The sequence below is a fragment of the Rhinoraja longicauda genome, chromosome 7 (genome assembly GCF_053455715.1).
Source record: "Rhinoraja longicauda isolate Sanriku21f chromosome 7, sRhiLon1.1, whole genome shotgun sequence".
Lineage (NCBI taxonomy): Eukaryota > Metazoa > Chordata > Chondrichthyes > Rajiformes > Arhynchobatidae > Rhinoraja > Rhinoraja longicauda.
The window spans coordinates 52,856,501-52,881,183 of record NC_135959.1 but is presented as its reverse complement, the minus strand read 5'-3'; the positions used below and the strand labels follow the sequence as shown (position 1 = coordinate 52,881,183).

The window sequence follows — 24,683 nt, the reverse complement described above, 5'->3', positions numbered from 1 at the left end:
GGGCATTCTCTTGCTGATGTTATAAAGATTTGCCACAGCTGCTAACGGCAACTCATTGCTGAGATGTGAGGAGCTTTTCAGTGAACAGCGTTCTCTTGTTCTACATCTGAGATCAAAAAATAAAATTTAATGAGCAGAAATAAAATACTTGGACAGGTGGATAGTTTGTTTGCATTTCTACCCGTGGTCTTTGTGCTAGTTTCTGCAAGTTTGTAGCAAGCCATATACTTGCAATGTTGTAATAATTTCTGAATGCACTATCCTTACTGAATATAAATCATGTTTCCTAACATGCAAGTGTTACATAGCAGCTGGCAGCCTCTTCCAAGTCCAGTTCTCTGACATGCATGTGGGAATTGGTATTGAATCACCCACCCTCATGATTGCAAGGTCGGTTATTTTTGAATCGCCGCACCCGTGTGCAAAGAGGAGGGGATCAGGAGCAGGAGCAGGATGCAGATTCCCAAACAGGACGGAGAGAGAATGTGAGTGAAAGAGAGATCTTTCTGGGCAACGTTCTGCGGGCAGCCAGGGAGTTGCACCACGACTCAAGTGGATCACCATGAAACTCAGCTTGGCCTTGTTCTTCGCCGGGGTGTTTGCGGCTCTCGGCGTTTTGCTCTTTCTTGTGGCCTTTGGCACGGATTACTGGCTTCTCGCCACCGAAAGATGTCCCTCTGTCGAAAATAGAATGGACTCGTACTCTGCAGAGGTTAGTGTCAATCAATCTCCGTTACTTCGCAGCCTTGTTGCAACCACAACTTGGTAGAGAGAGAGAGAGAGAGAGAGGCAAACAATGCAAAACTTCAACACAGCAATGATGTTAATATCTGCATTAAATAACGCCCGTGCAAAAACAAATTTAAAAAAAATCCATCTGTACATTATTTGTCTTTTGAATTTAAAGTAACAATTGAATGTTGCCCAGGAAGCCACCTAAAGCTGTTTAGGCTGAAACGGTTTAATGAGCAGAAAACACCCCACTTTTAGGCAGGTGGACAGTCTGTTTCTTTACTCGACACTTTGGGAAACTTAACACATTAAGTAAGAAAGTGCATTTTTTTAGATTTATTACTAAATTGCAAGTATAACATGATGGCTTGCGATAAACTGCTAGAATCCATCGTAAAGCCATCATGTTATACTTGCAATTTAGTAATAAATCTAAAAAAATGCACTTTCTTACTTAATGTGTTAAGTTTCCCAAAGCGTCGAGTGTTGTTTAGCAGAAAATCAATGGCCCTGCTTAGTAAAACTTGACATATTCAGAAATTAAGTCAGTTTCTTCAGTGGGAACATGCACCTCATTTCCAACTTGCATTGTGAACCGCCTTCATGGTTCATCCTGCAGATACCGAGCTTCCATAATGCACCCTCCTGCACCAGGGACATGCTTCCAATTTCTTCAAAATTACCAGCCAGGTGGGATCTCCATGCCATGGTCCCACTTTATAAAAACGGATAATAGAAGGGAGAATCTCTTGGTTTATTCACCAAAAGTCATTCGTAGATCTGAAGGTCTGAGAATCTGGTGAGGTGTTTAGTAGTGGGGGGTCGCTAGAAGTTCAGCTCCATATGGATTGTGACATTGGGGCAGCAAACAATGTGGTTCAGACTGAGGGAAAGGTTGCAAATTACAGCTCTTTCAGAACTGCTTTGTCTTGACATCGAAGCGACATTGGAGGCCTGGAGATGGAGAATGGGAAGGAGCATTGGATCATTTTGCAAATAGACTGCCAAGAATCAAGAAAGTGCTTAAAAAAGATTTTAGGAGACTCCAAATAGATACACCTTTGCCACTGGTTCTGAGAAAGTAGTCAGCAAAACAATCAGTTGTGTGTAAATTATGAAGAGAAGAATAAAAGGCCTTCATCAAATTACCAAATCGTTTTAAAAAAAGTTTGAAGAACTGGCTGGAAAGGGTGCAGAGATTTACATGGATGTTGCCAGGACTGGAGGGCCTGATCTATAGAGGTTGAGCAGGCTGGGACTCGATTCCTTGGAGCACAGGAGGATGAGGGGTGATTTTATAGAAGTGCATAAAATCATTAGAGGAATAGATTGGGTAGATGCACAGAGTCCCTTGCATAGAGTAGGGGAATCAAGAGCCAAAGGAAAGTGTGAAATCCAAATTTCCTATGGGTGTGTTTTGGAAAAATGTCTCAAACTGGAGCTTACATTTATCATGCAAAAAAGGGCTGGTAAAGTAACAAAAGCACTGTGTAGAATCTTATCTTCCAGGATTAAAATCTATGACAATAGATCAGTTAAATTGCAAGAGGATGGTGACAGTTATTAGCCCATTTTAAAATCATGCTGGTTTAAATCAAAGGTAGACACAAAATGCTGGAGTAACTCAGTGGGGCAGGCAGCATCTCTGGAGAAAAGGAATGGGTGACACGAAACGTCACTCATTCCTTCTCTCCAGAGATGCTGCTTATCCCACTGAGTTACTCCAGCATTTTGTGTCTACCAGCCCACGTTTGTGTCTTGCTTTACTGTTTGCATTGATAGCATGGCTTTGCCTCTGAAACAATGCACATTAAACCTTGACTATCAAGGTGTGGCCTTTCACTGCCACAAATTTCTGGCACCTTCTTTCCCTTTACATGCATTGCCGTAGAGTCATAGAGTCATGCACCATGGAAAAAGGCCCTTCGGCACAACTTGCCCATGCTGACCAAGATGTCCCATCTATACTAGTCCCACCTGCCAGTGTTTTTCTCAGATCCCTCTAAACCTTTCATATCCATGTACCTTTCCAAATGTCTTTTAAATGTTGTGATAATGTCAGTTTCAACTACCTCATCTGACAATGCATTCCATATTCCCACCACTCCCTATTAAATCTTGCACCTCTCACCTTAAACCTAAGTCCTTTGGTTCTACTCTGGATAAAAGACTCTGCATCTACTCTATCCATTCCTCTCATGATCATAAGATCACTTCTCCTCCTGCTCTCCAAGGAATAAAGTCCCAGCCCGCCCAACCCCTCCCTGTAGCTCAAGTCCTGGCACCATCCTCGTAAATCTTCTCAACATCCTCGTAAATCTTCTCTGAAGATCGCCTTGTTTCAAACATCTTGCTTTGTTCGCATTCTTTTTCACTACTATCCTCTAAACTTCACTAAACTTATGAAAATGTTGATATTAATGTTACTGGTTAATATATATTCAGTCAACTTAATACTTAAAATAAAGATGACATTATGAATAATAATAATCTGTAACAAACGAGTATTCTGCAATTGGTGATATGATCAAATATATATTTTTTGTGTTTAGAGGGGAGATATCATTGTTTCTCCCCATAAAGCTGGTGCCACTTACCATCATGAGGGATTTTTCTGGAGATGTTGGTTTAATGAAGCGGTGATGGATGACAACATCTGGAAATTCTGGTTCAGTGAGTAAAATAAGCTTTGAATATCGAAGAGAAAACGATGAAATTATACTTAAGGCCTCTGTAATTCTCCAAAGTGCTTCAGTGGTTTCTTGAAGTCAATAGCACAGGGAAATGTTAGTGAACTCCACAGTTTCTGTCAACATTTCTTCAACAAATCTGGACTATTATTTTAGTCATAATATTTTGTTCAGCTGCCATCTTGTCCACTTTAGACATTCATCCTCTGCCTTTTAATTTTCTTATTTAAAGGAGAGTCTGCTAGATCTATGTGTGCTTTGGAATTAATTTGGATGATTTTGTTTTGCTTTTATGTATCGCTTGTTGGTTGCAGTTGACCCTTGCCATATGTATTAGCAATACTTTTTTCCCCAGTACTTTTTTTGTATATGAAAAGGTGTGGCTCCACGCGATTGATTGATTAATAAATATATATATATCACGTGGCCAGAAAATAATTAAATTTTTAGAGGTTTCCAGTTCACTGTAGCATGTGTATTGTCACAAAAGGAGTACCACTTTTCCCCCTTTTGATCTGGATCCTAAGGCAATCTCTCTGTGTATTGTGTTCGAAGGAAGAATGTGTCCCCAGGGGTTGTCATGTAGATTGCATCAGAGAATTATTTTCCAGAGAGCAGAGCAAGTCCATATCTCCCCAAAATCTGGCCGCTGAAACTTGGCTCCGCTTTATATTCACTTCATGCTGCATGTAAACCATGATTCTAATGAACAGATTCAGACCAGATGGACATAGGGTATAGACAAGGTGAATCCACACAATCTTTTTCCCAGGTCAGTGGATAAAGCACAAGAGGGAATAGGTTTAAAGTGTGAAGGGAAAGATTTATTAGGAACCTGGGGAACATCATGTTTTTTCAGAGGGTTGTATGTACATGGAAGAAGCTGCCAGAGGAAGTAGTTGAGGCAGGTTATTATAACAACATTTAAAGTATATTTGGGTAGGTACATGGATAGGAAAGAATGAATGGGATATGGGTCAAACACAGGCAAAATGGACTAGCGAGGTGGGAAACTTGATTGGCATGGAACAGTTGGGTCGAATGTCCCGTTTCCATGCTGTATGATAATAGCACAGTCAATCTCAGTGAATACAAGTATCGAGCAAGGTTGTGTCATACTCTCAATATTTTCTCAGTCTTTCTCGGCAAAATGTTATGTGTCACCTTCAGCAAGCATTCTGCAGCAGGGAAGGAATCTACAGGACTAATAGAAAATTGTTCAACTTGCGGCATGACACTCCAGAACCAAGTTCAGCCCAGCCTTACTTATCAAGCTGTATGATGAAGCCAACACTTGGATTTGACCACCTTTGGAGGCTAAACTCCAAGTCAACCACTATTCTGAACAAAAGGATAGGATAAACCTGCATCTGGCATATGCATGCCAAATGTCCTCATCCAATCAGTACCTACTGTACAACATCCTCTGACAAATAAGATTCAGGACTAGCTCCTGAAAAACATGGTCTACGTTAGATGTCTTGGGAGTCACTTCTCAGCGAAGGCGGACATTGCTGATGAAACTCAACATCATCTTCCCTTAGCCAAATTATACAAAAGGCATCTGAAGATCAAGTTCTCAAACTCATTATCTATGAAGCAGCATTAATTCTTACTCTCCAATATACTTCTGAATTTTGGACTACCTCCAGGAGTCACCTCAAAGCTCTGCAATTATACTATCAATGCTGTCTCCATAGAAATCCTAAAAATCAATTTACAGGACAAGTAAACATGTCTCCCGGGCCCACACTGAGGCTCCAATTATGCTTAGCCAACCTTGATGGATAGGCCACATTGTATGCATGGACACATAAGGAACTGCATATTCTGGAATCCTGCGGACAACACAAATTGCTGGAACAACTCAGCAGGTCAGGTAGCACAACTGCAGATGCTGGCATCTTGCATTGAACACAAATTGCTGGAGTAACTCAACAGGTCAGGTAGCAAGGAATGTCGGCTATCCACGTCCTCCAGAGATATTGCCTGACCCGCTGAGTTATTCCAGCACTTTGCATTCTGCACATTGTTTGCATGCCTGGCATGCGAATCCTGAAACAGGCTGTTCTGAGCTCTGTCGTTTCAAGACATAACCAATCAGCTGAAGGAAAAGATTCGTCACCACTGGCTCCTGGTAATCCCTGCCCATTAACACTCAAAACAGAGGAATATTCAGCATGACAATGAGAATCATGGGTCTATGCACTGGAATCCACAATAATCCACTATAAATGAGGAAAGAGCACATTATATCACAAATTCCCTCACATGGCATCAGAAAATTCTTTCTTCATCCTAAGTGGGTGACCCTCACCCTCCCCTTCCCCTCCTCTCCCCCCTCCTTGTTAATAAGCTCCTTGTTTAGATCATTGCATTAGAGAAAAGATTGTCTGAGTTTACACCTTGCCACTTTCTTTTAGAACTTTATATGTTTCATAAAGTTCACTCATTCCTTGAAATTCTGTTGTGTATAAGCTCAACTTGCCCAACCTCTCTTCATACATACCTATTCACCCCGAGAACCCAGAGATCCTTATCTGTATTGATTCTGTTTGCTGCTCCCTTATTGATATGTATACTGGAGCACGCTACCTTATTTTCTCTTTGCTGTTCCCTCTTGATTTCCTTAACATTCAAAAATCCATAAATCACAGCCTTAAATATTCTAAGGCTGAGCTTCCAGAGACCTTTGGAGTATAGATATCCAATGTTTCTCACTCCTCTGTGTAAATAAATTTCTCCTCCTTAGATACTGGCCCTATATCCCCAATTCTTACCCCTCCCGGATCTCCATTTGTTTTGGAAAAGTAGAAGAAGGGTCTCGACCCGAAACGTCACCCATTCCTTCTCTCCAAAGATGCTGCCTGTCCCGCTAAGTTACTCCAGCATTTTGTGTCTATCTCCATTTGTTTAATTAGGAATAACTCTGAAATTTCCAAACTTCAATGAGCATAGACACATGCCATTTTGTTTCTTCAATGGGAATAAAGCTATCATTGAGTTATAGAGTCAGACAACAAGGAAAATGGCCCTTTGGCTCAACATGCCCACGATGGCCCATCCAAGGTAGTTCAATTTGCCTGCTTTTAACCCATAATCGGTTGAACCTTTCTTATCCATGTACCCGTCCAAGTGTACTTTAAATGTTGCTATAGTATTTGCCTCAACTAGCTTCTCTGGCAGCTGGCTCCATACACCAACCACTATTGTTCCAAGAATGAAGTAATTACAAACGCCATAGAAGATCACGGTTTTCAGTTCCTTGCAATCCTTAACGTAGCGCAACTGTACACAGTGATCATAATATGATAAGTATTACTCTACAAATTGAGAAGAAGACGGGAAAATCGGAAGTGTCAGTATTACAGTATAGCAAAGGGGATTACAGAGGCATGAGGCAGGAGCTGGCCAGATTTGACTCGAAGGAGGCCCTAGCAGGGAAGACGGTGGAACACCAATGGCAGGTATTCCTGGGAACAATGCAGAAGTTGCAGGATCAATTTATTCCAAAGAGGAGGAAAGATTCTAAGGGGAGTAAGAGGCACCTGTGGCTGACAAGGGAAGTCAAGGACAGCATAAAAATAAAAGAGAAGAAGTATATCATAGCAAAGAAGAGTGGGAAGCCAGAGGATTGGGAATCTTTTAAAGAGCAACAGAAGATAACTAAAAAGGCAATACGGGGAGAAAAGATGAGGTACGAGGGTAAGCTAGCCAATAATAGAAAGGAGGATAGTAAAAGTTTTTTTAGGTATGTGAAGAGGGAAAAAATAGTCAAGGCAAATGTGGGTCCCTTGAAGACAGAAGCAGGGGAATTTATTATGGGGAACAAGGAAATGGCAGACGAGTTGAACCGATACTTTGGATCTGTCTTCACTAAGGAAGATACAAACAATCTCCCAGGTGTTCTAGTGGCCAGAGATCGATCCTAGGGTGACGGAGGAACTGAAGGAAATTCACATTAGGCAGGAAATGGTGTTGGGTAGACTGATGGGACTGAAGGCTGATAAATCCCCAGGGCCTGATGGTCTGCATCCCAGGGTACTTAAGGAGATGGCTCTAGAAATCATGGACGCATTGGTGATCATTTTCCAATGTTCTATAGATTCAGGATCAGTTCCTGTGGATTGGAGGGTAGCTAATGTTATCCCACCTTTTAAGAAAGGAGGGAGAGAGAAAACGGGAAATTATAGACCAGTTAGTCTGACATCAGTGGTGGGGAAGATGCTGGAGTCAATTATAAAAGACAAAATTACGGAGCATATGGATAGCAGTAACAGGATCGTTCCGAGTCAGCATGGATTTACGAAGGGGAAATCATGCTTGACTAATCTTCTGGAATTTTTTGAGGATGTAACTAGGAAAATTGACAGGGGAGAGCCAGTGGATGTAGTGTACCTTGACTTTCAGAAAGCCTTCGACAGGGTCCCACATAGGAGATTAGTGGGCAAAATTAGAGCACATGGTATTGGGGGTAGGGTACTGACATGGATAGAAAATTGGTTGACAGACAGAAAGCAAAGAGTGGGGATAAATGGGACCCTTTCAGAATGGCAGGCATTGACTAGTGGGGAACCGCAAGGCTCGGTGCTGGGACCGCAGCTATTTACAATGTACATTAATGACTTGGATGAATGAATTAAAAGTACCATTAGCAAATTTGCAGATGATACAAAGCTGGGTGGTAGTGTGAGCTGTGAGGAAGATGCTATGAGGTTGCAATGTGACTTGGACAGGTTTTGTGTGTGGGCAGATGCAGTTTAATGTGGATAAGTGTGAGGTTATCCACTTTGGTGGTAAGAATAGTAAGGCAGAATATTATCTGAATGGTGTCAAGTTAGGAACAGGGGACGTACAACGAGATCTGGGTGTCCTAGTGCATCAGTCACTGAAAGGAAGCATGTAGGTACAGCAGGCAGTGAAGAAAGCCAAAGGAATGTTGGTCTTCATAACAAGAGGAGTTGAGTATAGGAGCAAAAAGGTCCTTCTGCAGTTGTACAAGGCCCTAGTGAGACCGCACCTGGAGTACTGTGTGCAGTTTTGGTCTCCAAATTTGAGGAAGGATATTCTTGCTATTGAGGGCGTGCAGCATAGGTTTACTAGGTTAATTCCCGGAATGGCGGGACTGTCATATGTTGAAAGACAGGAGCGACTAGGCTTGTATACACTGCAATTTAGAAGGATGAGAGGGGATCTTATCGAAACATATAAGATTATTAAGGGGTTGGACACGTTAGAGGCAGGAAACATGTTCGCAATGTTGGGGGAGTCCAGAACCAGGGGCCATAGTTTAAGAATAAGGGGTAGGCCATTTAGAACGGAGATGAGGAAAAACGTTTTCAGTCAGAGAGTTGTAAATCTGTGGAATTCTCTGCCTCAGAAGGCAGTGGAGGCTACTTCTCTGAATGCATTCAAGAGAGAGCTATATAGGGCCCTTAAGGATAGCAGAGTCAGGGGGTATGGGGAGCAGGCAGGAACGGGGTACTGATTGAGAATGATCAGCCATGATCACATTGAATGGTGGTGCTGGCTCGAAGGGCCAAATGGCCTACTCGTGCACCTATTGTCTAGTGTCTATTGCACACAGTGAATTTGTAGGATCATCCTTGATCAGATCTTTTCTCCAAGGCAGTCCCAAGGGCTTCACAAAAACTTGCTTCCAATTAATTTCTCTGGATTTTGAGGTGGGATCCATAAACTGCCAGATGTGAAGAAGGAAGTGTTTGATCGGCAGGAGGTGTGCTCCTTCCACTGTTTGCACTGGGCTTCCATTTGATGACAACTAACGGACGTGGTTCTCAATGCCATCTCCAATGTTTCCTTTATATTTTTAGCAGTCACAGTGCAAGGATGCCCCAGAGTCAGTGGGAAAATAATTCTATTTTAAGGAATCTTTGAGAATCCTTGAATCACATCCTTTGACCATCTATAATAATCTCTTGTCATGAATGAGTGCAGAGGAGAATGTCCACTTTGAGAATTTGATGTTGACCATATGAATGACAAGATATATGTCGGAAGGAACTGCAGATGCTGGTTTAAACCGAAGATAGTCACAAAAAGCTGGAGTAACTCAGCAGGACAGGCAGTATCTCTGGAGAGAAGGAATGGGTGACGTTTCGGGTCGGGACCCTTCTTGGGCCTACGACATGTCCAGCAGAAGCATTTGAGTATAATTAATGGGCTGGAAGAGGATGCTGACATTAGTTTGCTTATTCCGTTAGTGGAATTGGAAGATTTTGTGGAGCTTGTCGGTTTTGTTAGTCAGTCCAGTATTTGTGGTACTCCAAGGCTTAGAAGTACATGTGACAGAGAGATCAATGCTCTCAGTAGATATGACTCGTGTGTCTGGAATGAAACCCTCAGATTGAAACGTTATTCCTCCTGATTGAAAAGTGCCATGCTGGTGCATGAAGGACGATTTCATCGTCAACATTGTGTTTGTAGGGAGATTGCTCCTAAGATATTGGAAACCATTATGTTTTCCATGTTCTTGTCAGGGACTTTACTTTTGGAAGGCAGAGTTGCCCAGGAGATGAAGGTCGGTTGAGGACCTTTGTTTTTTTATGTCCGTCCTCTTGTATGCTTCAGTGAATGATTCAAAGATCATGTTGCACTCCATCTCCCAACATGTACATAGCGGTCATCATCTATGTACTGACGCTTAATGACTGATGTTGGGGTGACCTTGATTCTGGAATGAAGACAATGTAGCCAAACATTTGCTATTTGTCCTGCAGATTAGTTCCAGCGCGGAATCTTTTGGAGCTGAGGTGCAGTATCACAGTGAGAGAAATAGAGATAGGTAATGTGGTGATCTGAAATGTCTTTTTTAGGATATGAACAGACACATGAACATAGATCAGTAGAGCACAAGAACGGTCCCTTCGGCCCACAATGTTTGTGCCGAACATGATGCCAAGTGGAAGTCATCTCATCTGCCTGCACATGATCCATATCCCTCTATTCCATGTACTTCCATATGCCTATTCAAAAGCCTCTTAAACACCTCTATCGTATCTGCCTCCACACAACTCCTGACAATGTGTTCCAGGTCCCCACCACTCTCTGTGTAAAAAATCTTGCCCCACATATCTCCATAAACTTTCCCCCTCTCACCTTATATTGCTTTACGCTCTAGAGTTGGACATTTCCATCCTGGGAAAAAGGTTCTGACTGTCTACCCTATCTAGGCCTCTCGTAATTTTATATATTTCTATCAAGTCTCTCCTCAACCTCTGACGTTCCTCAACCTCCGACGTTCCAGAGAAAACAATCTGTCTATCTAACCTCCCCCTGTAGCTGAAACCCTCTAATCCATTCTAGTAAACCTCCTCAGCACTCTTTCCAAAGCCTCCACATCTTTCCTGTAAGGGGGTGACCAGAACTGCAAGCAATACTCTCAATATAGGAGGAAGATTTAATCCCTGAATGGTAACCCTTGAACAAATGTCTGCTACACATATGAGCATTCTTCTGGAGTAATTTCTTCTTTAAGTCGCAGGTTTTATATTTGGCTTTGGACTTGAGGCACGGTGAAGTTTCCAATTCAAGAATGCCTTGTGATTGTAGTTAATTACTTTTGAGATCTCTTGGTCATTTCAATCGAATCAATCATGGTGTGTTCTGGTAAAGATGCCGTACAGCTTCGAACACTCTCCGAACCTTTAAACTCTCTATCTTTCATCCTGCCACTCTTTTCTTTCTCACACTGGGAAGGAAATAAATGTATAAGGTTGCCCCTTCTTTCCACCCGTCCTCCGCTCCACTTTTTGCAACTTCTTTGCTCCCTCCTCACCAATTCCTTCCTCTATTTATGTTATGCAGGCAATATTGGTTGTAATGCAATCTTGATCAGGAACTAGGGAACCACTTAAGTGTTATCTTTGTAATTGAAAAGCAGAAGAAAAACACTGCATGTTACATGAAACAAAACCCAGTGAAATGGTTCAGGGGAATAGATTCACATTCTTTCCAGAATAAAATTACAGACAAATTTTAAATGTAATTTAAAATGTAAATCTATAAAATGTAATTGTAGCACCATCTAGAGCAATATAGATGTAAGTACATGTGAATTGATTTTGTTGGGTAGATTATTATATTATATTATATTATATTATATTTATTAAATTATGTGATGTTATTATATTAGGTATAAAAGAAGCACGATTATAGTTATGAATGGAAGCATACTTTCGAAGGAAAGTTATTGATATGGAATTAACAATCAGAAGTATCATTTAAAATATTGTTAATTGATAGCGAAAGTGACTAAATTAAAAAAGTCAGTATAATAGTCAGAAGTCTATTGCTTTTACTAACTGTGGAAGATATTTCATTTTTTGCTGCCACCAAGTACATTACATAGTCCACTGCACATTGGGATTTGTTGTTCCTTCCAGAGTTACCTCCCAGGGGTATCGATCCTGAACAGACTGTATTCAGTCCGATAAAGCATTAGGATTTTTACATCCCAAATGATTTCATATTGACGTTCCACCTGAACTGATAATCATTTGCAACTCCTGCTGCTTTTAATTGGGATAACATCTAATGAAAGATATATTCACCCTGAATACTTGGTCATGAATATTGCTCAGGTAGATCCCAGGAAATTGTCACCACATTGATGATGTAACAACCACACTACCATAACATAATTGCATTTCTAATAAATTTTCTTATATAGAAAATTGAGTTATAAAAACAATTGTATCAATGGGGAAAAGGGAGTTAGTTAGGAGCGAGAGAGTTTCAGATTCGCAATTAAGAGTTATTTTCTGGAAGATAGATCAGTACAGCACAGGAACATGATATTTGTGCCTAACATTATGCCAAAATAAACTGATCTCATCTGCCAGTCCATGATCCATATCCCTCTATTCCCTACACTTCCATGTGCCTATCCAAAAACTTCTTAAATGCCACTATTGTATCTGCCTCCACCGCCACCCCTGGCAATGTATTCCAGGCCCCCACTACTCGCCGTGTAATAAAATTACCACCAGACAGTCCATTAAACTTCCCTCCTCTCCCCTTATAAAAGTCTAAAAGCCTCTAACCACTAACTCCCCTTTTCCCATTGACACAATTGTTTTTATAATACTCTTTTCTATATAGCAAGGTTTATTTGAAATGCAACTATCACATTATGATAGATAGGTTGTGAGTTCATCAATGTGGTGACCTTGTCCTGATTTTTCCCCTTTAGTGTTGGACCTTTCCACCCTGCGAAAAAAAGTTCCTATTGTCTACCCTATCTTTGCCTTTCATAAATTTATAGACTTCTATCAAATCACCCCTCAACCTCTGATGTTCCAAGGGAAAACAATCCAGGTCTATCCTATGACTTTAACTTGGCAATATGTTTGATACAAATATTGTGTGCCAAAGGGCCTGTTCCAGTGCTGTACTCTTCCATAGGTAGACACAAAATGTTGGAGTAACTCAGCGGGTCAAGCAGCATCTAGTTAGAGAAGGAATGGGCGATGTTTCAGGTCGAGACCCTTCTTCAGACTTCAGACAGGCTGACCAGTCCACCTTTTATGTTTCAATTTTCCAACTCAGTCACAACTCAGATGGCTGTGTTGCGAAGGATGGGCCCGGCCCCCATGCAGAGCAATGTGCTAGTCAGCTGGACAGTGCCGCACCACCCGTCCTTTGTGGAAAGGGTCTTACAGACCAACACCTTTGACGACGAGTCCATCGAGCAGTGGTCAGCACGGAACATCCTGCAGGACAAAGACTTGATGGATCCTGTGGCGTGGTTCCTTGAGCAGACTGCCCAGCTTGTCTGGCAAAATGCCTCATCCACAGAATGCACCATCAAGCACCATGACCTTGCTTGGCTGGTGGTAAGAGGGGCCCCCTCAGTCAGATCTTTCCTGCACCGTCGGAACTTCACTTCCAATGAACGTTGCCCTCGAGACGGCTGCTAGGGAAAGGAGACAGTTGCCTACCTCAGTTGGCAGTGCTAATCTCAATGTAATGTTGTACTAGGATTGCTGCCACTAACTGCGTGGTCCACATATTTCTAGCTATTGGAAATGTTCATGCGTTTGATGTTACTTTTGCTTTAAACCAAAGGCGTATCAACATGCAGAACATTACATTCTTCAGGTGGGAAAGGCCAAGGGGTGGAGTTGGGAGACAGGCAGGAAGATAAAAGATGGAGGCAGGCAAAAGAAAGGATAAAAAGAGCCAGGTGAAGCCAGATGGAGGGTGGGGGTTTGGGGAGTGGTAGGCTAATGTTAGCAAAGCCTGAAGTAACCTGAAGGACAGTAGGCTTCCATTAGAAAGCTGTGCTCTTCCTTAATTAAATGCAATGTGTTTTTAACAGATACCATGAATGATTGCCATACCGTTTCAAATCTTTCGTAAATATGGCCTTTGTTTTAATTGGGTATGAAATTGTGTTATGCGATTTAAATATATATATATATATATAGAATTTGGCTATATATATATATAAGATATATATCGGCTATATATATATATAGATAGATATATATAGATATATATAGATATATATATATTCACAAAATGCTGGAGTAACTCAGCAGGTCAGGCAGCATCTCGGGAGAGAAGGAATGGGTGACGTTTCGGGTCGAGACCCTTCTTCAGACTGATGTCAGGGGGGCGGGACAAAGGAAGGATATAGGTGGAGATAGGAAGATAGAGGGAGATCTGGGAAGGAGGAGGGGAAGGGAGGGACAGAGGAGCTATCTAAAGTTGGAGAAGTCGACGTTCATACCACTGGGCTGCAAACTGCCCAGGCGAAATATGAGGTGCTGTTCCTCCAATTTCCGGTGGGCCTCACTATGGCACTGGAGGAGGCCCATGACAGAAAGGTCAGACTGGGAATGGGAGGGGGAGTTAAAGTGCTCGGCCACCGGGAGATCAGTTTTGTTAATGCGGACCGAGCGCAGGTGTTCAGCGAAGCGATTAGCGAAGCGATTAGCGAAGCGATCAGCGAGCCTGCGCTATATATATATATCTCGGCTAGAGCAGCGTCGCTGGTGGCTGATGAGACCAATGCGGGAGTGACAGTCTCTGTTGCAAAGGTCACATTTCTGTGTGGTCTCTGGTCTGTTGAAGTTGCTGTGCTCCTTTCTGCGTGCCCGCTTTTCTGCCGCTGCGTTCATCAGTTTCTCTTCCCCCGTTTTGAGATGTTGGTTCAGGGTACCTCTCCATCTCGTACGGTCAGCTGCAAGGCTCTCCCAGGACTCCACATCGATGTCGAGCGCCTTCAAATCCCTCTTGCAGACATCCTTGTAACGTAGCTGGGGGCGGCCGATGGTTCTCCTCCCAGATGTTAGCTCTCCTATACATATATATATATATATAGCCAAATTCTATCAAAGATGTTGGGCACTTTGAGTATTTTGCCCCTTTGCCAAAGGAAAGATGCCAATAAGATGTAAAGAATGCAGAGAAGATTCATGCGGTTGTTGCCAGGATTCTAGGGCCTGAGCTACAGGGAGAGATAGGGCAATCTCGGACTTTATTCCTTGGAGCGCAGGAGGCTGAGAGGTGTATAAAATCTTATAGAAGTGTATAAAAATCATGAGAAGAGATAGGGTAAATGCATGGTCTTTTTCCCAGTATAGAGGAATGAAGAGTGAGAGGGCATAATTTTAAGGTGAGAGGGGAAATAATTAATAGGAACCTGAGGAGCAACCTTTTCACACAGAGGGTGGTGGGTAAATGGAACGAGCTGGCAGAGAAAACAAATGAGGCAGGTACATTAACAACATTTAAAAGATATTTGGACAAATACTTTAAGGGGCAAGTATTATACACTTTAAAGATACTTTAGAGATACACCCACTGAGTCCATGCCAACCACCAATCACCTTGTATACTAACACTATCCTACACACCAGGAACAATTTAAATTTTTTACCTTAGCCAATTAACCTACAAACCTGTATGTCTTTGGAGTGTGAGAGGAAACCAGAGCACCCGGAGAAAACCCACGCGGTCCCAGGGAGAACGTACAGACTCTGTATAGACAGCACCTGTAGTCAGGATTGAACCCGGGTCACTGGCGCTGTAAGGCAGCAACTCTACCACTGTGCCGTCCACACTCCGATACATGGGTGGACAAAGTTTAGAGGGATATGGGCCAAATGTGGGAAAATGAAACTAGCTTAGATGGGCCAATTTGATCAGCATCGACGAGTTGGGCTGAAGGTCCTGTTTCTGAGCTGTATGATTCTATGACTCTAAAATTACGGATTTATTTCAAATGGCTTAAGGTTATTCTAAAATAATGTATCAGTAATTTGACATGTAATTATACATCATTTACCAGATAAACCAGTTTATCATCAGTGGATGCAGGACTTCAACTGGAAGTTGTTATCATTGCTAGTGTTATTCAGACTCTTTTATTTTCTTCATTACTCAGCTAACCAGCCGCCTTCAAAGTTCTGTATACACGCATACCTGCTCCCATTCCCGTTGACAACTGAAGCACATAATTCCACAGCCTATGAGACTGCAATCAGTAAGTAAATACAGCTTATTACACAGAATTGTTGCAAATTATTTCAAAATTGGAGGATCATGACAATGTAGTAGTGATTGTAAGCGATTTGGAGAATTGGCTTATTGAAAACACAAAATAAAAACAAAACCTTTGTTTATGCTTAGTTATGCAAAAAGAGATGTTAAAAAGAGATTACAATGATGAGATTATTGCTGGGTATTTTATATTTTCCATGGATTGATTTTATTAGTTTTGTGTCAATGTTTGACTAATAGCAGCCAGTTTATTGCACTATTATCGCCCACCATCAACAATCCTGAGGGAACACCACAACCCAGAAGTTTATTTGTGCCAACCACTTGAATATTGTTAGGATCTCGTCACCATTTTGTGCAAAAGGGCTCACCTTCTGACTCTCCATAGTCCTACAACTATCTGCAGGGCATTTATTAAAAATATGATTCAGTATTTTTCATTTGCTGGAATGAATGTAGGTCCAACAACCTTCAAGAAGATCTCAGCGCAAAGTTGTTCACCTGTGACCACATTAAAATATGCTTCAAACTTGATTTCACTTACAAATATACAACATGGCTCTCTCTAATCTAAACCATGAACCTTAATAAATATTATACAAAAGAGGTCAAATATTCATTGTTAATTAATTGATTGATACTTTATTATCACATGTGACCTGTCACAGTGAGATTCTTTGTTTTGCATACCGTACACAAAGTATGCAGAGTCTCCACATATAGGCCACTGACAAAGTTACAAAGTTTTCATTATCATATCATATCATATATATACAGCCGGAAACAGGCCTTTTCGGCCCACCAAGTCCGTGCCGCCCAGCGATCCCCGTACATTAACACTATCCTACACCCACTAGGGACAATTTTTACATTTACCCAGCCAATTAACCTACATACCTGTATGTCTTTGGAGTGTGGGAGGAAACCGAAGATCTCGGAGAAAACCCACGCAGGTCACGGGGAGAACGTACAAACTCCTTACAGTGCAGCACCCGTAGTCAGGATCGAACCTGAGTCTCCGGCGCTGCATTCGCTGTAAAGCAGCAACTCTACCGCTCCTTTGTTCTCAGCGCCCCCACATTGGGTCCCCCTTTGTTCTCAGCGGCTCGATTAGTTCATTGGTAATGGGGAGCATTTCAAGAGTTAATTAGAGCATGCAATATAATGTTCAATATGGTATATAATCAAACGTTTTACAAGTTTTACTAGGACGTACAAAGTTTTACAAGTCCTGCCGGTGTGTAATTGGAGAAAGTTTTTACCTGATGTTGTCACTCATAAATGATCTATTTCAACTGATTGCCATTTTATTAATGTGGCCAATATGACCATGACAACAGCATCTTCTTCGGCTATAAAATGAATAGATTTCCAACCTTCACACCTGGCTGAAAGCTGACATATTCCTTTCCACCTCGACGCAGGTCTGCATATTTATTCCTCTTCACTCATACAAAGGTTAAAAACTAGGAAATTAAACAATTCTGGGACAAAGAATGACATACAATGAGCATCCCATTCTCTACACTACCTAATTTGCCTCGTTGTCTAAAAGTAGCATTTTACCAATATGCTTATTTTGTAGCAACTCTTTAATCTGCCACCCACTAAGCCAGTGCTTCTTAAACTATTTCAGTGTCATTCACCCGTGAGTCTTTATCACAAAATTTCATTCACCCTCGACTAAATCTTCTTATGTTTTTTGGTAATTTACGTCTTATTCTCCCTTGCTTATAATTTTATATATAATTTATTTTGTCACATGAGCAAAAATCATAAATCAACTCATTTCTTATGTGTCTATTTTATTCAACTTTTTGACCATCCTAAAAATATGTAAAGAAAACTAGGAGTGAGAAATAGAACTTTAGTTACCACGGGAGTTGGAAAATCATTCTATTGGAATGATAAAAAAAAACATTCCAACGTCTAAACACTGGGCTTCAGCCCCATCTTACCCTTTCGGACTTTGATTATTTGGAAAAGTAACCTTTTCTTGGAAAACTAGCTCATAAAAACATGGAGTATGTGATTTGATATATTAGTATCCAACTAATATAACTTTCTATAACTCTCCCCGAAGGAAGCTCACAATACCACCAAATATCAACTTGCCATATTTGGTATACTTCTCTCCAGAAGCTGGCTCTTCCAAATCCAGATATATTTTAAAAGTTGTGCATGCATACTGACATGTATATGTCACATGCATGCTCAAAACATCATCACAACATTGTCTGTTGCTCAGTTCTGAATATCTGGCATCCTCCCAACTAGGAGTGACAAACAAATTAAGAACCGAAAAATTATTAGAATTTTTCTAGTTTATATAAAGTAAAGTTAGTAAACAACTGTCTTAGAAATTACAATTACATTCTTAGAAACTGTTTTCTTATTGTGTATGTTTACCACAAATAAATGACAACTTATCATCAATGACGAGGATGTTCCTGTACTCCTGTGACAAGCTTCTCAAACTGAGGTTCAATTTCCTTCTCCAAAGCAACCTGCATTACCGAATCAACATACTGAAGTGAATTGTGTTTTTTGGAGTTCAATTCTACCAAGGTCGAAAATCCCTGTTCAGACCGGAAAGTTGTTGTCATCATTACTAGTGGTTGAAGGGCCTTCAAGGCAATTGATTTGTGTTCAGGGAAAGCAAGTAATCCAATCCAATAGTTTCCATAGTAGTACATCTCAAAAGATGACTTTTGAGTGAAGTCATAATGAAGCTTCATCAACACTTCTGACATTTCCCCAAAATCTGCTCGCTTGATGTGGCTGGTGATAAAAAGATTACCTATCCACATCTGATTTTCCAAGTCCTGCAGATGCTTCTGAGGAAAATATGTTTCAAACTTTTTAGACAGCAACTGGATGGTCGGAAATGATGTCCTTCAGTGTTTTCTCCAGATCAGGTTGCTTTTCTTCCCACTCACACTCTTTGAGGAAGCTTTCCAAATGTGGGAAATTGGAGAAATTGCCTTTACGAATGTTAATTTGCCACATGGTAATCTTCATTTTCATGACTTCTATTTTCCCAAGGACTTCGAAGATGTCACCTCCTTTACCTTGAAGTGACAAGTTGAGACGATTCAAATGTTCAAAAATAGAAGTCATGTAACACAATTTGGCCAGCCAAAAATCATTGTTGAAATGCATTGCTTTCACGTCACCTTGCTCAGTAAAAAATACAGACAGTTCATTCTTCAGGGACAGTACTCTTTCAAGAACTCTTCCACGTGACAACCATCGAACCTCAGAATGCAGGAGGAGAATCGTGTGATCTGCAGACATCCTTGCATAGCTCTGAAAATAGCTGACATTTGTTTTGCTTGTGGGCAAATAGCATTGACAATTTTCACCACATCTTGCAACAATTCTTCCTGGTCATTGCAACAAGTGTTCAGTTTCTTGGCAGCCAGTGCTTCCCAATGTAAACAACAATGTAAAAAGGTGCAATTATGGGATTTTTCTTTGATGCGAGCAGTGGGCTGTTTATGTTTCCCCATCATGGCTGCAGCACCGTCTGTAGTCACAACAACACATTTGGTCCAAGATAAATTTTCATTTTTCATGAATTCGTCAAGCTTGGAGAAAATAAATTGACCTGTAGTTTGCTCTCTGACTGGCAAGGAAAAGAGATAATGCTCGACAATTTTTCCCAAGCTTTGATCCAGGAAATGTCAATACACAATGAAACATAGAAAATAGGTGCAGGAGGAGGCCATTCGGCCCTTCGAGCCAGCACCGCCATTCATTGTGATCATGGCTGATCGTCCACAATCAATAACCCGTGCCTGCCTTCTCCCCATATCCCTTGATTCCACTAGCCCGTAGAGCTCTATCTAACTCTCTCTTAAATCCATCTAGTGATTTGGCCTCCATTGCCCACAAATTCACAACTCTCTGGGTGCAAAAGTTCCTTCTCACCGCAGTTTTAAATGGCTTCCCCTTTATTCTAAGACTGGGGCCCCTGGTTCTGGACTCACCCAACATTGGGAACATTTTTTCCTGCATCTAGCTTGTCCAGTCCTTTTATAATGAGTTGTGCATCGCTTTTAATGTCCGTAATTTCATCAAACTGCAGAGCGAAAAATAGTGCTTCCAACAGTTTCGCCATCAGCTGATGCTTCAGATCTTCAGCAATCATAGTAGATCGAAGTTTCATTGTGTCACTGGACAAAGGAATTTGCACTACTTTATCCACTGCTTGCTTTCCACCATGTAGTAGATTGGCAATGATTTTCAAACACGGTTTGACAACTTTCTCAGCATCTGTGTATGGCTTTTTTTCTTTCATGAGCACATTCGAAGAGAGGCAAGAAGAAGAGGTTTTTTAGTCGCAGTGTCATTCTTTACCATCGACTGGAAGACGTTTTGCTGCTGCTACAAATATGAGTGTTTTTGAAAAACTGTATGGACTTGTTTTGATGATTGCTATGCTTTGTTCTTAAATGAGTCTGTAATTTTGAAAGAGCCAGGCACTGGTTGCTATATTTTACACTGCAAAACATGCACTGAGTTGAGGGAGTAGGGCTTGTTAGTTCATCTTGGGGAAGGAAAATGCCATACTTGATATATTCTTCGTTCCACTTTCTTGTCTTGAGTTTTGAGGAGAGAGTACCTTGGTCCTGGTATTTTCTCTTGAGATTAAGTTTTTCCTTGCCCAGATCATCATCTGTAACATAGTTAACTGCATTTTTAAGTTCGTTATCCTCAGTTTCCTTGTCACCCTTCACAAGTGACTCGTCTCCTGCACATACCTCCTCTTGTGTCCTGTTCATTTCACTTTCTTTCAGAAATGAACTACTTCCTCCTGCACACTCTGCCTCTAGAGCTGGTTTCTTTAGGTACTTCAACAAAGATATAGTGTCTTAATCTGCAAATCAAACTCACAAAATACTGGAGTCGCTCGAATAGAAAATACAGAATATCACGACAAGAAAATGGCACAATCTAACTTTAGATTGCCTAAAAACGGGACTCAATTCTCCTTAATATAGCTAGAATTCATGTTGCTTGATGCAAATAGGTGCTGGTAGATTGAACTAGAGTAAATATATATAGAATTCTAGTTCTAACAGAAAAGTAGCTAAATTGGCAACATGAAGTAAAGTTACAGTTCAACAGTTGCCTATGGCGATCCTCCAGTGTTGCCATTTATAAATTTATGATCCCACTAGCTCGTCTGATCTTCCCTAAAAGGTTAAATTAGGAATCTATAGGTAGAGAAAAAACATATCAAATTTCCAGCTCCACTGCCATTAAAACCAAGAAGAGCTTACTAGCCATTTTAATGGCAATGCCTTTTTTAAGTATAGAAAATATATATATAAATATCTGAATAAATTAAGTAATTCACCCTTCATTCATCGCTCTAGTTTCATTCACCCCAAACATAATTTCATTCACCCTTGGGTGAACCATTTACTAGTTTAAGAAGCACTGCACTAAGCCTAAGGCAGCATTTAAATGAGTACTTCCAGCAGCTGCAGATCTAAATTTACATCCATATCACACATCATCCTTGTTTAGAGTTTAGTTAAGTTTACTTTAGTTTAGGGATACAGCGTGGATGCAGGCCCTTCGGCCCACCGAGTCCATGCCGACCAGTGATCACCCCGTACACTAGCACTATCCTACACACAATGGACAATTCACAATTTTTATCAAAGCCAATTAACCTACAAACCTGTATGTCTTTGGAATGTGGGAGGAAACCGGAGCGAGAAAACTCACGTGGTCACAGGGAGAACATACAAACTCCGTACAGACAGCACCCATAGTCAGGATCGAACCTGGGTCTCTGGCGCTGTAATGCAGCAACTCTGCCACTATGCCACTGTGCATACCCCATTAGATCACAGTCATTCTTGTAGGGTATCGTTGTGGTGGGATTTCCTTCAATATATGGAGCTCCTTACTACTTTCGCAAGGGCAATTAGGGAGTGGCTATTACTGAAATACTTCACAGAAACAGTCATATCCTTCAAATGGAAAACACCTAGAAGAGGTTTTTTGTGCTTTTGTATACCGAACTTAATGATAGGTTACATCTACGAGATCACCCCAGGGTATTTCATACTCCCCCGGTTCTGATTTTATTTGGCTCAATGCCAATATATTGCTTTCAATGCCAATATATTGCTTTCAACTATCTTTATAGGCTTAAATGTGCAGCCTTTCACATGCAAATCTAACATCATCCAAGCATCCTGACTATATCTAGTAGAATCTACCCCATAAATCAACACCTACTGTATCCACTCCTTCTAATGTTGGTGCAATGTAGTGAGGCATGTACCAGCCGGTAGAATTCAACACAGTATTACAGGTTTAGGTTTAGTATCGTCAATTGCATCAAGATAAAAGGTTACGTTTTTTTGTTGTTGCATATTTTACAATCAAATCAGTTAATACATCAAATCCCCAGAGATAGTGCAGCGCAGTGGCATCTTCCAATCAAATCAGTTAACATAAATACAATCAAGCCAAACTCATGTACAATAGGTAGAGCGAAGGGAAAGATGCCAGAGTGTGGAATATAACTCTCAGCTTTGCAGCACACCAGTTCAGAGATAAAGTCCTATGTCCGCAATGGAGTAGAGGTGAACCTTTAGAAAATGTGCTATATTTACAGGTAGAAAATAAATTTAAAAGAGTAGGATGGCTGTTTTGGATGATAGTAGATCTTCCTCTGGTATTAACATGCAAAGGGTCACCACACCCTGGTGCCATGGTGACCCACAATCGCTTCAAGGAAAGCACTTCCAAAACCTGCATGATTAAGCACACAGGAACATTAAACCTGTAAACAGTCATACCACAGACCTTGAAATGTAGCACTCTTCCATCATCATTATTAAGTCAAACTCTTGACACTCCCTACCTGACACCCCTTTAGGTGAAACATTACTAAACTAAATGTAGTATTCAAGATGATGGCTTACTGCCACCTCCCCAAGTTATCAGTTAGGAGCGAACAATACTCCAGTGACAGCTATATCCTGCGAAAGAATGAAAACAAAAGCATGGCAAAAGCGAGAAAGTAGAAAAATTCTGTATATTATGACGACTCTTCACGGAGCAGTGGAGCAGCGACAGAGGACACCAATGTCCACGCTTGGCCAGGCCGACTCTACAACGCTGCCAGGACAATGGTATTCATGGTCAGGTCAAGAGCCTTGCACTTGGCAACAACTGGGACTTGAAAACAATGCCAAACTGGTCACTCTGTATACTGTCTCAGTGCACTATTGTTATGCCCTTGTACTGTACCTCAGATGCTAATCTAATACGCTTCTCAGTGCTTATGTGTAGTGATACGTACGAACTGTATACAAAAATGAATTTCACTGTACCTCGGTGACAGATAAAGTACCATACCAGATCTGAGTTTCAACAAGGAGAGAAATTTACGTTATGTAAATGTATTATCATTACTTTTACCTTATGTAAATGTATTGTTTAAATATATAATGAACAATGGGTTTGTACAAATGCACAGAACCCCTCATTAGAACAAAACTGCCAAAGAGAATTAAATTAATTACCGAAGAAACAATATTGACCCTTTCATTAACTATGTTGTCTGTGCCTTTAGTTTACCGAGGCTTTTGGTCTGTATTCATGATGTTGGGTGTCGTAGCTGCCACAGTCGGAGGCTTCATCATCATCTGTGCTGCTCCATTTTCCAACTATAATCTATACAAAGCAGGTGGTGGACTATTTCTGTCTGCTGGTAAGTGGAATATTTATCTTTTGCTAATATTTTACAGGACCTGGCTGCTTCATGTTTATTATATAATAAGCACTCACTTAGCACCTGGTTTAACAATGACCAGTATGACATGGCTTTTAGTGTAATGATAATATTAAATCCTGTTAAATAATGCCATACTGTTACTTTTACATTTATATATTCATACCGCATCAATACATCCAGCCACATTAAAATAACGTGCTTTTCTTGCTTAATTGAATAAATATTTAGAATAGCGTAGATACAGGAACTACAGATGCTGATTTACAAAAAAATACAAAGTACCTGGGTAATTAAGCGGATCAGGCAGCATCTTTACTTTACTGTACTTTAGACTTTAGAGATTCAGTGCAGAAATAGGCCCTTCGGCCCATTGAGTCCACTCTGACCAGCGATCACCATGTACACTTGCGCTATACTACACATTAGCGGCAACCAGTCTGAAGAAGGGTCTCGACCTGAAATGTCACCCATTCCTTCTCTCCAGAGATGCTGTCTGTCCCGCTGAGTTACTCCAGCATTTTGTGTCTACCTTCACTCGCGACAATTTACAATTTTACCAAAGCCAATTAACCGACAAACCTGTACGTCTTTGGAGTGTGGGAGGAAACCGGAGCACCTGGAGAAAACCGATGTGATCACAGGGAGAACGTACAAAATCCGTATAGACAGCACCTGGAGTCAGGATCGAACCCAGGTCTCTGGCGCTGCAAGGCAGCAACTCTGTCACTGTGCTGCACTAAATCTGGGGAACATAGACTGGCGACACTTTGTGTCAGGACTCGCCTTCAGTCTTGAAAAGGGTGCAGACCCGAAACGTCTCCTATCCATGGTCTCCAGAGATGCTGAATTACTCCAGCACTTTGGGTCTTTTTTGTAGACCAGCGTCAGCAGTTCCTTGTTTCCACATAATTACTAAATACTTTCCTAAAAACAAGGCTGCGAGGTGACGAGATAGAGATATG

At 41.1% G+C, this 24,683-nt stretch overlaps 1 protein-coding gene across 3 annotated transcripts in view; it reads left to right on the top strand.

Moving 5' to 3' along the window:
- Nucleotides 1-562: 562 nt before the first annotated feature.
- The window catches only part of tmem182a (transmembrane protein 182a), a 33,446-nt gene continuing 9,325 nt past the window's right edge, over nucleotides 563-24,683 (top strand). The window contains exons 1-5 of one of the 3 annotated variants that reach the window (XM_078403103.1): nucleotides 563-679; nucleotides 1,742-1,751; nucleotides 3,316-3,405; nucleotides 15,838-15,936; nucleotides 23,560-23,697. In XM_078403103.1, coding sequence (XP_078259229.1) covers nucleotides 563-679; nucleotides 1,742-1,751; nucleotides 3,316-3,405; nucleotides 15,838-15,936; nucleotides 23,560-23,697 — 454 coding nt within the window. Of the gene's footprint in view, nucleotides 717-1,741; nucleotides 1,752-3,284; nucleotides 3,406-15,837; nucleotides 15,937-23,559; nucleotides 23,698-24,683 lie in introns of all 3 variants that reach the window. The other 2 variants (XM_078403101.1, XM_078403102.1) reach the window with 2 other exon arrangements.